General features: G+C 35.1%; 1 protein-coding gene across 1 annotated transcript in view; it reads right to left on the reverse strand.

Moving 5' to 3' along the window:
- Positions 1-14,143, reverse strand: part of LOC100371015 (glycine receptor subunit alpha-3-like) — a 48,751-nt gene extending 34,608 nt beyond the window's left edge. The window contains exon 1 of the mRNA XM_078011911.2: positions 14,042-14,143. Within this exon, the coding sequence (XP_077868037.1) occupies positions 14,042-14,112 (71 nt within the window). The 5' untranslated portion in view covers positions 14,113-14,143. The remainder of the gene's footprint in view (positions 1-14,041) is intronic.
- Positions 14,144-14,655: the final 512 nt, after the last annotated feature.

Here is a 14,655-nt window from a genome sequence, read left to right on the forward strand (position 1 = left end):
TTTCTTTCAAACTTGGCAGGTAGATTACACCTTCACCCTAGTTATTAGAAAAAATCTGAAAAAATGTTTGGCCCACCTTTGTCATAGCAACAGCCAAAAAACTGATTTTTGAATAGCTTCCCGCCAAATGCATCTCCTCTTACAAATTTGGGATAAAACACTTCAAACATAGCTCATTCTACTCAGCTTGAGTGTGGGCACAAAGTTACTATTTGAATTTTTGATATCTTTTTTCATTACCAAGAGATTTGACCCCAAAGTTGGGGTAACTTTTCATCAGCAACGGCTTTTAACTCCTCTGTGATTTTTTTGGCTGGCTGATTTTGTTCATACTTCACAGTTAGGTCGTGTCGTCACTAATTGAAAACAAAATCCTGGTGCACCACTGCCATTGCAACATCCAAAAACTGATTTTTGGATACTTTCGCCCTAAATGTATTACATCCTACCAGTTTTGTAATAGCAGCGTTCAGATGATCTTGCTTTTTATTTTGGCTCCGTTGCGTACTGGTACGCCGACGTTGTTACACTGTATCTATGTAATCAACGCAACTTTGAATGAACTGTAAATGCTGCCTTCTTTCTAGAAAATACTATGGCAAAACGGTTGGAAATGTAACAGCAGAATACGTCCTAGTAATAAAATAAGTGACTTCTAAAGACTGAATGGTTTTTGCGAACTTCGTATACAGGGTCCATTTAGTTATAAACTGACGTTATCTTCACGTTCATGTCCTACCTTGGGAACAGCAAAAAACGTGTTGCTTGTTTTTTTGAGCGGAGCGGATCGTCAACCAGCCTACCGGCTTGTTGTATCTAGTAAACAGCATGAATTTTCGAACTTCCGAATTCGACCAATGCATTGGTCAATATCCCATACAATTGGTCATCGAAAATTTCATCGGGAATGGATCATGTTGACATGTGGATGGGAGTATTCGCACTCTGCCATCACGTTTGGTTCATATATTTCTGTCATACTGATTTTGATGTGATGTGGAATTGTAACTGTTTGCTTTGTCAGTATGGATAGTTTGTAAGTTGTTTGAATTATTGTGGTGTCATTTGTCGATTGTTTGTCAGTTATGTGTGTGTTCTTAGATTTTTAAATTTCCTTCAATTAATAACGATACAAATATTGTGTGAGTATGTTGTTATTTCTCCATTTCAGATACTGAATCCTACAGCCGACATTCAACAAAATAAATCACCCATTAGACCTTCATTATAACTCTACTAGTTTGTGCTATTTTGATGAAACCAACATATGTTTGCCGTTCAATCCACGTGTTCAGTAATGAATTATATTGGTCACACTGTGTTTTTGTCAATGGAATATAAAATGACTTTTATTTTTAAAAATGTGGTAACGTGATGCAATGTCGAAATACGTTTGAATTCGAGATGCCAAGAATGTGAGAGGTTCCAAACATAAATCAAGATATGAGAAACACGTCTCAGGTTTTTCATCATGTGAAATGAATACACATGAAATATAAAACTAATTCGACTTCGATAAAATGAGTAGGTGCATCAGTGGGTGGTAATCAAATCACCATGGTAACATAGTGTATGCGCAAACAATGCTGTCCACAATACGGTACAGAAAGTGGCGAGATTGCAATCACAAAAGTTGCCTATAATATTTCAAAATTGAGACCACCTGAACACGTATTGCTGTATGTGATCACGATAGGAATAAAATACACATTTCATTCACTAACTATTCAACAAGGCATGGATGCAACTGCTCTAATTTGATCAAGTCGAAATTTGTAACATTAAGGACAAATATATATCTATGTAAATTTCACTGAGTTCTTCTACCAATATGATTTGTACTCGTGTTCCAATATAAAATGTAATAAGTTCACATTGCCAACATTCGTTTAATCATGCATAATATACAATCAGTTCTGCCAATAAATAATATTGCGGTTGTCTTGTTATGTATTAAAACTGTTATTTGATGTTATTGAATTCCACTCAAACGTATATATATATGTAAATAGTGCTTCGTGTTTCTGATTATATATATATATATAACTCATACGATGTAAATAATGTTAATTTATTTGTTGTCTCAAGTTTTTTTAGAAAACTCTAAGTAAACAAATCGAAATGACTTTTTTTATTAGAATGCCAAATATTGTTAGAATTATCATAACACTAAATCACACGTATAGCATATATGGTGAATAGTTTTCTAAGGTATGTGTTTTATTAGTTATGATTGACATTATTTTGTCTATAGCTATCATTCCACATTGTCATATTAGTCAAACTATATTTACCGACATACTGGATAAATCTTCTACTATTTAAACTGAATTTTTTATTGTGTTTGGTAATATGATATGTCACTCGGCTTTTCAAAGTCCAGTGCTGATGTTCCAAAAGTTTGCAAGTTAACATTTTTATTAATAAATTGCAGTATGAGGTTTATTTATTGTGAAAGCATTATTAAAACAATTTCGTGTTTGATTTTTCATCGTTATGTCAAACTATTTACACTTGTGTATTAACACAGGCGCAGACGCTAGGCAATCTGGTGGGAAAAGAGTGACATTCGTAATGAGTCCTGAAATCCACGTTTTATATGTAATTCTAACACATCGATTTCGAAATATCATAATAAAATATAAATTTAATTTCAGAATCTTCGCGTAGAAATACATAATTGCTATTTTATTGGTATGCAACAATCGGTACATCAATTTGTTTCGCGATCTGATTCAAGATGACCGAATGGCGGCCATTTTTGTACTGTATTGTTGCATGAATTCATTATTAACCATGTCATAGATATACAAATTGATCCGATTTAAAATGGCCGACCAGTGTCAATTTTTTTAATTAATGATGTTCCAGAGTATGGGCAAGTACTCGTACTATATTACTATAAACAAAACTATATAACTTAGATTTGATAACTAGAGGGGACTATACCATGCATGGCTTGTTCGTGTTCGTGTTCCAGGACTGTTTTTACCACATTCTTGTCGTTCAACTACTAGTACGAGCATATGCTTATCCGTTGCTCAATTCTCGCAAAACGGTTTTAGAGATAAACCGGTAATAAAGTGGCTTTAAAAACTTCAAATAAAGAGTGGTGTGCCATTGACTTGAGTGCAAACCTTTACAATTTGCACAATTATTCGTAATACGGTTTCAGAGAGAAACTAGAATCTTATAACAAAAATAATCAAATACAGAGATAAAGTGCCAGCAAACGTACCAGTCAGTAGAAAAAGAAAACAGCATCACCCCACCGTCATGTTGTTTTCATGAACGACGAATATATATATATATATATATATATATATATATATATATATATATATATATATATATATATATATATATATATATATATATATATATATATATATATATATATATATATATATATATCTTTAATTACACCTCTTTATTCTTTTCCCAGTGGTGTGATATATTTAACGAGAGGTTACGTGTCAACCAAAATGCATTAATATTCAAAAAGGGAGTTATATAATCACAAATGAATAACCTACTTCATTCTGTACTGGTCCGCGCGTGCTGAACAATTCGTTTTTAAATCTAATTGAATTAAGTTATCTCGTGTTTGTGAAAGGAATCTCAATGAATAGTATGGAATATCGAGTCTAAGTCGACGCGGTTCTTTGCATTAATTACGATAACCGAAACGTGGAAATGCAACTATATCATCAAAACGTGCCTTACTAAAAATATCCTTGAACTTTGCGGTCAAATGAATGAATCCGAAACTTTGCTTGTCTCAATTAGATTATTCTGAAAAGACAGAAACGTCGTATGATACACACATATGTACTTTTCCATTTCGAAGAATGCATCTTTTCCCATTAAGTAGTCGTGAATAACTAAAACGTGAGACTGCATCGTAATTACGTGTTAAACTAAAGTTGTATAGCTAGTATTATTGAGCATCACTAACAATGTTAACGTCCTCCAATCAAACGTACTGTTAATATTACCATTAATATAGCATACTTGGGAAATTCCGATATATTATGAACAAAGTTTTAGGACGATGATTGTGAAGTGCACAGTGCATCTTTATCTTAACTCTAGCTTGCGTTTCATTTGTAAAGTAACTAAAATACGAATATAGGACACCCATCACGTAATATACTATTAATATGATCGCCAGACGAAATCGTGTACCAATCACGTACTGAGGAGTCTTGCCAGTGACAGTTATTAAGTTCATAACATACACTCTGTAATTTAAAATCAATCTAATGTCCCATTAGCCGCGAAGTGAAGTAGAGCGATTCTGGAAATGCCTGTATAACTCAGACGAGAAACTGTCTTTATTGTTCATAAATGTGGCGACAGATGATGGACTAGTGATGGCTAGTGTAATATGATGAATGGGAACCTAATGAAACAATACCAGGGGTACTAGTGACGGTTCCCATCAGTGCACATCCAACGATTTAACGATTTAAGTATACATAGAATTTGTTTACAACGAATAAATAGTAGTAAAGAGTTCCGAAGCTTGACGAGGGGCCCGGAGATTGACAGCGCACCGGAGCTTATTAACGATTGATATCGAGGTGCTCCGGACTCAACGATTGATATCGAGGCACGTCGGAGCTTGACTATTTGATTTTGTGTGTTTCATATACTGATGATTGATAGCGAGAACTTGACGATTCCGGAACTTGCAGATTAGTAGCGAGGCGCTTCGACGCTTAACGATTGACAGCGAAATGCCATTCAGGACACAGTCATACGTATTACAGAATGGCAATATTTCATCGAAAGAATACTCATCAGAATGCTACAGGAAAAAACGTGCTTGGTTTACAATAAATAAAAAAAACTACACGTTTTCATTCATATTTCGTCTTTAAATAGAACACGTCATCCAATAGTGTATGTTATTAATCCGATTTTTAATTATCATACATATGGTAAAAGTTTTCATTATTTTGACCCATGCTGTGTTCAATGGGTTATTTGTGCAAATAAGTCACGTACATGTTTTAACACACTAAATTTATTCCGCTGCGTACTGAGTACACGTTCCTGTCCCCATGGGCTACGTGCATATCCGGTAAATGAAACTTTTAAGATACGCAGATCAGATTGACAGGCTGATAATGACGTGTATTAAACTGACATCACAATGGTGTAATGTAACAATATTTACTTGTATATTTCATGTCAGTACAGGAGAACACACCACACATGTAACCTGGGCAATTTATAAGGGGAAAAGTCTCACACAGGTTATAATTTTACAACTTTGAGAGAATAATTGAACATAAACAAGGTGCATGTTGTCTTCAATAATCTTTGTCATCACTCGTGGCCAATGCCTCAGTCGCTGCACTGCAATTGCTGGACAGGTTGGGAGATTGCACCGAATGCTATTTTTCATCCATCTTCTTCTCAAAGCATTGATTACATGAACAATGCATTGGGGGATAAAGGATTTTTGAATATAATTTTGAATATAAGTATCACATATCGATATTCAAATAGTATTTATATTTATTTTTCTGCAGAAAGCGGTTCAGACGTGAAACACTCGTACGTATAGGAAGTTTAGCAATCTGTTTAAGGACTAACCAACTTTAATGCCGTTAGTCGTACACTTTCTTTGTAAAATATATCGAGGGAAAACACGATTTATGCATCGTTGTCGCCTTGTAATTACATTAACTGAAATTATAATAGAACAGATACGTGTAACTTGACAGCTGTACCCGTGGAAGACATGCTAAATGTACCTGCTTTGTGTGTAGTTGTGTTTAAAAGACAAGTGCCAAATGAGTGTAGTTCTATGTTTGCATTTCTGATTGATGTTTGCAACAAAGGCTTGTTTCATGGGCGTGACAACATATTTCAAGAATATACGTATTGCTCGTTATTGTACTAAAATATGTATAACATGTCGCAACTACTGTATTTTTTAGATAACCGTCATATAAGTTAATTTGTTTGCTTTTTGTCATTTAGTTCATTTCATTTTTCGTGACAGATGTTTTAACTAATACAACGCCTTACAAATGTAATTATATTTAATATCTTATTAGATAGTAACGTAATTGGGAAACTGATCAAAGCGGTGGCCCAAAACGCAACAAAGATGTATTTAGGAAAATGATTATACGTCGGTCCGTTGTAGACTTCTCATTGCAAATGTACTTTAAATGAACTCCAAAATAATCAATTAGCTATCGGGGGTTAGGCTTTTAGAATCAATTAAGTCTAGTTCAAGCTGGCTAGGTTAAAGGGCATATTTATTTTCGAAGCCGACATTCTAAAAGTTCTCGAAAGCTTTAAGTTGATTTGCTATTGACAACACTCAAATATTCTTAACTATCAATCTGTTATTAGTTATAATTTCGCAACATACCAGACGTCTTCAATTGACAGGGGTCATCATGTGAATTCAAGGGTCGTTTGGATTGACAGATGTTAAACTGTGTAGCACTGGGTACAATTCTTTGGTTAATCAATCTCTGAGCTGTAATCTGACATGTGTCATATAATATCTTTCTTCGTTGTCGGATTTTCATTCATACGTAATGATGTAACGATCGCCAGCCTTTTATAAATAAACGTCTATCGACGGCATGATATTATGGTTGGATTACACTGTAAAGTGAGTAGAATTATAGTATAATGCCAGGCTCAGAATTTTTTTATTATTTATTTGGGTTGACAAAAGGCCATGTAGTTTTGTTCGTGGTTACTGTATAGAAAGAAATTATGCGTTTCAAATTAATTTTTGCATAATTATTTAATTAAGTTATGAAACATATATGTGGCAGGATATTAAACAAACTTAGTGTGTATTGGATTTGTTAAAGCTGATCTTATTATACTAATAAAGTAATATAAGACATGATGCTTCGTAACGCAGTACCTTTCAAATGTGAAAACATATTAATGACATCGTGTGAAATGACGTTTTCTGTAGCATTTGGTTTGTTCCATGATAGTTTTTCCACCAGCAAATAAAGTCATTCATAATGCCTCTCACTCGGGTTTCTTGAACATATACATACACATTGCGATATCTGTATGTTTAGTAATTTATCGAAAATATCTTAATTGTAAATTATTTTTTTATAGATTTAAAGCATTTATGTTTTTTATCCTGACAGTATAGAATTTTGCTGCTTGTGATTTTGAAACATCAATCATATTATCTAGACCTAGCTGTACTGAAATATATTTAGGGTAGAAGTTTAACCACATTCAAATGATTGCGAATTCAGGTCATGGATATGGTTCGAAAAACTTGCGATAGTAGCGACTGGATGTTAGGGTGTTGGTTATAGATGTCAAAATAATGAATGGAATGAAAAACCAGTCGCTCGAAACAATTTATTTTAATGGAATTGAAAATATATATAATAAAATTATTGTGTATTTTAGCAACATTGGAAATAATGTGTTTACGGCCGTGAAAAAGCATTTGACAGAAAAGACTTATTGTGATTGACTTACTAGTGAAGTAAAAACATAAAACTCTATAAACATGTCTCGTTTCTGGTTCACAATAATTACTTGAATACATCCTGGCTGTCAGTTCAAATGATACCAAGAGACAGCGAAATGTATTACCCATAATTACATGTGATTTTTAGTATAGGTTTACAAGACTGTTGCAGACGTACCCAGCACAGTCGGTGAGAGTGATTAATAAATTCGTAAATGTACTTCTTTTCGTCTTTTTCTTAGTTTTTTGTTCCAAAAATAGCTGAATAAGAGTTATGCTTGTGAACAGAATGCTCGGCTTCTTTCTTAGACAACAAAGGAATACCTCTATTTGCGTTATATTAAATGGACAGAGCAAAGAAATGTACATGCCATCTGCTACGATGAGAGTAAACACTTACGTTAGCGATTCACATCATTGTAAGCACTTATATGAATTAGCATTCACTACATTTTAAGCTTTATTTCTTATTCGAATCACACATTGCAAGAAGACGCAGATTAGAATGCCTCTAGAATGTTTTATCAATGGAAACGTCAGCATAAAGCACATATTTCTGGAAAGAAAACAAAACACACATATAGCATTATGAATAATTCCACAGACCAAAGTCACACCTGATTTGTCACGTGTTATTTTGACGAACATATTGAAAAAGTGGGAATACATAAAATTTGTTGGCCGCAAACACGAAAAGAGGGTAACAGATTCATTTATTTTTGCTTATTGATTGTATCACGTATGTGTCAGGTGGCCATAGCGTGTCATTATTTACAAACAAACGTCTACCCATGAGCCTTTGTGTTCTTAGCTTGTGTTGTTATCGTCCCTTGGGACTCAATTCGCGCGCGTGCGCAGGTGACGAACCTCCCGCTTTAAGAATTTCATGGAGTTCTGCTGTAACGTTATACGTGGCAACGTTTCTGAGTTGAGATTAAAGCATGCTCCGTTGATGACATGACCACCATCTAGTGTTCGTAATTAATCTTTGACGTTCGTACGATTGACAGTTCGCAAAACGCTGTACAGAAACGACAAAATTGTGGGATCCGAAACGTAACATTTACAATAATTACAGCGCAGATTTCCCCAAATCGAAAGAAGCCGGTAAATACAAAAGGACACATTGGTGACGCAGCCATTATGTCACTTGAAATTAAGTTTCTTGTCGACTAGACTGTTCTCGTAACAATCTAATTAGACATGGTTTATTCGTCTATACAGGTTATGTATAGCTAGGTAATTGATGTCATGGAAACCAAATTATTACTGACATGTATGCAAATACTGTTGAAATGTGACTAAGATCATTGACTAACGACATCAAATACGATAGGTACGATCGCCGTGAAATAGCTTGTACCCTTATGATTAGCTGTAGGCGATGACAGAAACGCGCATATTACGTCGACACGCTTTCAGGATCATGTAATCAGAGTGTATTATCATTTTCCTTCATTTCATATTTATTTTACAACATCAATGCCGCATATAGTGATTGTTTGTTTGTTGTTTTGTTTTGTTTTATTTTGTTTTGAGAATAGTAACTTTTCATCCAGAAATCTGTCAGTTGTTTTATTCTGAATAACTGGGTGTTTGAGTGTGTCTCGTGTTGTAATGAAAATATCGGCACAGAAGAGAACGATCTTATACTTCACTGACAAGCAATAACATTCGTGCTCTCGAGTGTGAAGGAAAACTGAAAAGAATCAGTGACATTTTCACGATATCGAATCATTAAGCTTATGTCCTTACTTTGGGCAAAGTCAAGAGTCGAAGCAAAAACAATGAAATGCGTTGATCACTTTGTCAATCAAACGTTTCTTTGACATGCGGGTTACAAATTTCATTTCGATGAAGGTCCGTGAGGTCAATTAATTTACACGGCGCATCATACACGGTGATTACCTTACTGTAACATACTCCCGTCATGATACTGTAATGAGTAAAACATATGTACACCAATACGTAAATTGTGAAGCATAATTGTGAACAAAAGACCAGAATATATTACTGTACCAGTCTTTTTCAATTTGTCAACATCGTTACTTTTATCCCCAAAATACAAATGAGTTTCTTCATCGTGAACATTGCGCTCGTGCCAAATTCCATTCAAAATGAGAATACATGGAGATTGAACTGAATGAATCATTGTAAACAGTCTGAATATTTACAAGTCCGTGCTCTACGTGAGCTTGTATGTGATATCGCTTTCGTACAAACTCGGCAAACAAAAACCTGTTAACGTGTAAACATGAAAAACAAATATATCCAATTCAATTTCATCCACCGCGAGTGTATCGTCCTGACGGATTCCCCGTAACACAGATGTCGGCGTGGAAAAGGAATATTCTCAGAAAAGGCTTGCTATTAAACATACGTCACTTTCTTTTTTTAACTTTCAATCTCCTCTGGATTACAGACGTCACGCAAGAAGCTTCAAGTTACAACTTTCCAATTCTCCGAGAACAAATATCCCATCAGAAGCTAGGAAAGATATAGCCAATGATTAGACTAAAACATCGGCAAGCTTTTATCTGCAACAAGCCATCATGGCAAAACAGACAATCTTGGAAGATTCTATAAATACCTAGTAACGAAGAGTCAGACGAATTTTTATGGGATTTTTACATTATCCACATCATAGCCAACATTAATCTGATCCTTTCTCCTAGGTAATGATTTGGATCAACTAGATGTGTTTTCAGTATGATTAGTAAATTGATATTTTTGTTTCGGATCACTATTATGCATATTGTTTGATGGCGGGTATCATCTACAGTTACATGTATTGTATATCTGGGGTTACTTGTATATATTTCTTATTTGTTTCTCTGGCCCAGTGTTGTGAAGCTGGTTCTCATTATATTTCTGCCATTTAGCGGGGGTGGGGGTATGTCGACTAGGACGAAAGGAGAATACCATTTGGTTCAATGGATATAATATTGCTCTTGAGCTTGGCGATTTCATATATGTGTGCTTAATGGCTTATAGCATTTGCTCTGTGGTTTTGTGAGTTTATGATGTTGAATCTGTTAGAGGCTAGGCGATTTGAGAATATCGGAGTTGTTGCTGTGGTTGAATGAATAAAATGCTGTGTCCTGAAACGTGGCGAACTTACAATTTCATGATGTCATCGTGTGAACAGAAAGCATCATCTTGAGCTCGGTAATCTGATGTGGTATTTGCGTCGTTTAATTGATATCACATCGAGCTCTAGATAGCATGCTGCGCTCTAGGTATAGACAATCCGGTGTACTATCGATTCATCGGAGAATGGTTTCTACTTCGACATGTGTGAACTCAAATGAGATGATGTTTTCGATTACAGAAGAAATGCCCTCGCAGTAAATGTGATAAGCTAAACACATATTATCTCCCAAACCTACACATCGCATTCAGTCTGCCAGTTTGGTATCAGGAATTCCAAGCTCATAATCTACCTCGCTATCGACGGAGATCATAATAGAAATCTACTATAACAAAGTGAGAAACATAAAAGAAATGATACAGGACTGTGTTTGCAATTGTTTTTATTTATGAATGGTGGTTTCCCTCCTTGCACAGCTGCGTGACGGAATGCGACTGGCAGTTAGATGGGTATTTGAACCATGACTGTGAAAATTGCCATTTTTTTTCGAAAATCTTTAAACACAGATATAGTACAATAACCATATATAGTCAAAAAAGCTAAAAATAAATAACATGCCGCGTCAAATACAAACTGTAACGTACGTCCAATTAAAAAAGTAACGTACATCAAATTAAAACATTTAATCTACATCCAATTACAAAACGTAACGTACATCCAATTACAAAACGTAACGTACATCCAATTACATACTCAATTACAAAATGTAACACATATGCAAATACAAATTGTAATGTATATACCGTAACATAATCTAATATCACAATATTACGTACATCTAATAACAAAGTGTAACATACAGATAAATACGAAATGTAACGTACTTTCAATTACAACATGTAACGTACATTCAATTTCAAAATGTAACATACATCCTTATATTTAGAAAACTGTGTGTTTGTATTACCTGTGATACACGTCCCCATATGTAAGTAAGAACATATCATCGATATCACAGTGTAGGATACAGAAAAAATAGTCAATTACTCGTAAATTATCTTCAAGAAAATGGATTCCATATTGATAGTAATTTCAGTCTTAGCGGTAATGTAATAAGTGATTGATGTACATCCCATAATAGCATGGAGGAACATCTGCTTGAAGTTATCTCTCTGTGAGTCTAACCCAGTTGATAACATAAAAGCAAGCTTCGTTGGCTTAAAAGGAAACCGACCAAATGTGTCCCCGTAACGATTAGGTCGTCATGGAAATTGACAGATAACATTGTAGTCTCCGAGCGATGAGTATCAATGGTTGTGGTTCAACAGGGCGTGTATTGTATTTAATAGTAACAACGCTCGCTGTGTGATAAAGTTTTCTGGTTTCTGCTGGGCTAAATACGCAGCGGTCTGTTGGGTTATGATTACATTGGGTAGGAGACAAATATGACTGAATCTTCAATTAGTTTTCAATTATTACATCGATATTATACATTGTTTTAGAGAAGAAGTGATAAATTGAGAAAACTATGATTCACTTCAACATGTGCTTCACAATTAAATATACTCTAACTTATCACTCACGTAGCAGTACGATATATATGACATGTTTGCGCTAAAACGATGTAACATTCGAGCACACCGATCACCCCCACTATTTGCGTGTTAATTATGCATTCCAAAAGCGTACAGTGAATTTTCTGTCCGCCCTCGCAGTCGGCGTCATCGCGTCGTTGCAATCATGCAATCAGAGCTACTACTTTTAATACTTGCTATTACGTGTTCAATTACGTTTGCCGAAAAAAAGATTAGAGTTTTCCAAAGACATTCTACAGCCCGCAGTAAATTAGTGTTGTGGATTTCGAAAAAGGATATGCTTGCCGAGGCATGGTAAATCCATTTATATCAAGATATTCCCACAGCGAGAAAATTCCTCGAATAGAAATGAAAAATGTGCTCCTTCTTTCTCGACAAAGATGTAGTAAAGTCTGTACGCGCGAATGCACGCATCAGGGGTGGAATCCATGACTGGTTATTGCCACGTTTGTCGTAATTTGCATAACCCTTTTTTCACCCAAATGCAAAAATGATATTATGTAATATTATACATTGCAACATTGCACCATTACTGTTAAAAAGAAATCACCTGGCATTCACAGTCACATTAAGAAATGTAAAAATATTTTCAACATGAAAAAAAAAACATTATTGGATTTTCCACCCACACCCCAGCATCGTATCGCATATATACATGTATAATGGTGTGAACACATAATCCATAATTATGTGGTTTGAATGAATTTCCACCGGTGATGATACACTAGGCACGTGTAGTCTTCTCCCTCTACACGTGCTTAATTAATGTGAATGGGTGTACATTTCATTAAACTAGTAACACAATATTCTATATAAACGGCTACTGCTATAATTGTTTAAACTTGTACTACATTGTATTAGACGCTGATAGAAGCACGTCAATAATCATGGGTAATTTTAGAACGTATACCACATGTAGGTCGTTTTCACATTGGGGAATCTTAATATAAATTGTTATTCGGTGTAACAATTCTCCGATTAAATCTACAGGACGAGGGGTTGAATAAGGTGGCAAAAGAGCTGAGAAGACGTACGGTGATCGCTGATGACAGCGAGAGCTTTACGTCTTATGTTAACATTATATAAGGAATTGCTCAGTTTAAAAAAGTTTTACTTTATCATTAGGTAATTGCAAACGTGTTGCTTTAAACTATATGCATTCAGGTAAGTTTCAATTTGATTTTTTTCGTTCCAAGCCACAATATCCTAACCGAAAGTGAAACCGCATTTTTTAAATGAAGTTCCTTTCAAAAATGTATATTTTATGTAAAAAGAAACTTACCCAACTTCACGATTACTTTATGCATTCCGTAAAATAATATTAAATCATGTCATCGGTTCATTACAAAGGGCGATGAAAATTGAGTAATACAGTAAATGTGAAATAAAACTGCTAACAAGAAAAAATGATACAAGCGCCGCACAGCACCATGCTTGCTCGTGTAATAGCGAAATAAGGATAATATAACAAGATCATTTTACATTACAACGCCATCAGTAGATAATCAATTAAGTGACATGGTCTGGGTAATAAAATTACAACGACCCTAAGGTCGCGGCGGTCTAAAAGAAGATTAATTTGATATAACATTGGTCCTTTGATGGATTACCATCGTCACGCACGGTTACAGAAGGAAGAAAAATAAACGTTTGTCGTTCGTAATGAGGCGTGTTTGAAATAACAACCGATTAATCTCAACAATTTGCAGTTTCTTATTTTAAAGATCACGTCAAAGTTTTGTGTTAGTTTTGCTATTCTTTGAATGACACATATGAACGTATCATACACGAATGTTCGGTCAAGTATATAAGTTAAGGTAATCACAATAATTCAATAAACGGAATATTAGATGGAAAGTAACTTACCCTGCAGTAACTAGCAACATTGCAGCGTATACAATATTGCTAATATAGATGTAACGCATCAGGGTTTCCATTTTGTCCGCGTCGTTTAGCTTGACTTACGCCGATGAACTTGTAATTTTATTTATATACGGTATGTTGCATTGGAATTCGCAGATCTTAACTCAGGCTGTATTACTGATTTCACGTGATTACGCCTTGTTGGTTCAGTTCAGAAATGAACATACATGACATGTGTTTGTTTCAGGTAGCCCTGAGCGTCACATACCGACACGCCACATTTGTGTCAACGGTTCTTGGACTTCTCGTTGAGCAAACCAGACAGTTGTGTCTTGTGAAGAGTCTTTGAACAAGATTTGGAAGCAATATCAGTCACGTCTTCATTCGGGAAGCGCACTGGGCAAGTAAACTCTCCTCATACTTTCATACTCACATATGCAGAGATTTAAGACCACCTAACCAGTCGGCAAACACTCGTGCGACGTACTAATGTGGAACGTTTAACTCCGTTGCAAAACACAAGAAGTGAATCGAAGAATCGATTCGCACTATTTCTCACACCGTGGTTCGTGTTTGTCACACTTTTTGGTAAAAATAAATTGACACTGCAATACTTC

The sequence above is a fragment of the Saccoglossus kowalevskii genome, chromosome 14 (genome assembly GCF_978046115.1).
Source record: "Saccoglossus kowalevskii chromosome 14, keSacKowa6.1, whole genome shotgun sequence".
Classification (NCBI taxonomy): domain Eukaryota; kingdom Metazoa; phylum Hemichordata; class Enteropneusta; family Harrimaniidae; genus Saccoglossus; species Saccoglossus kowalevskii.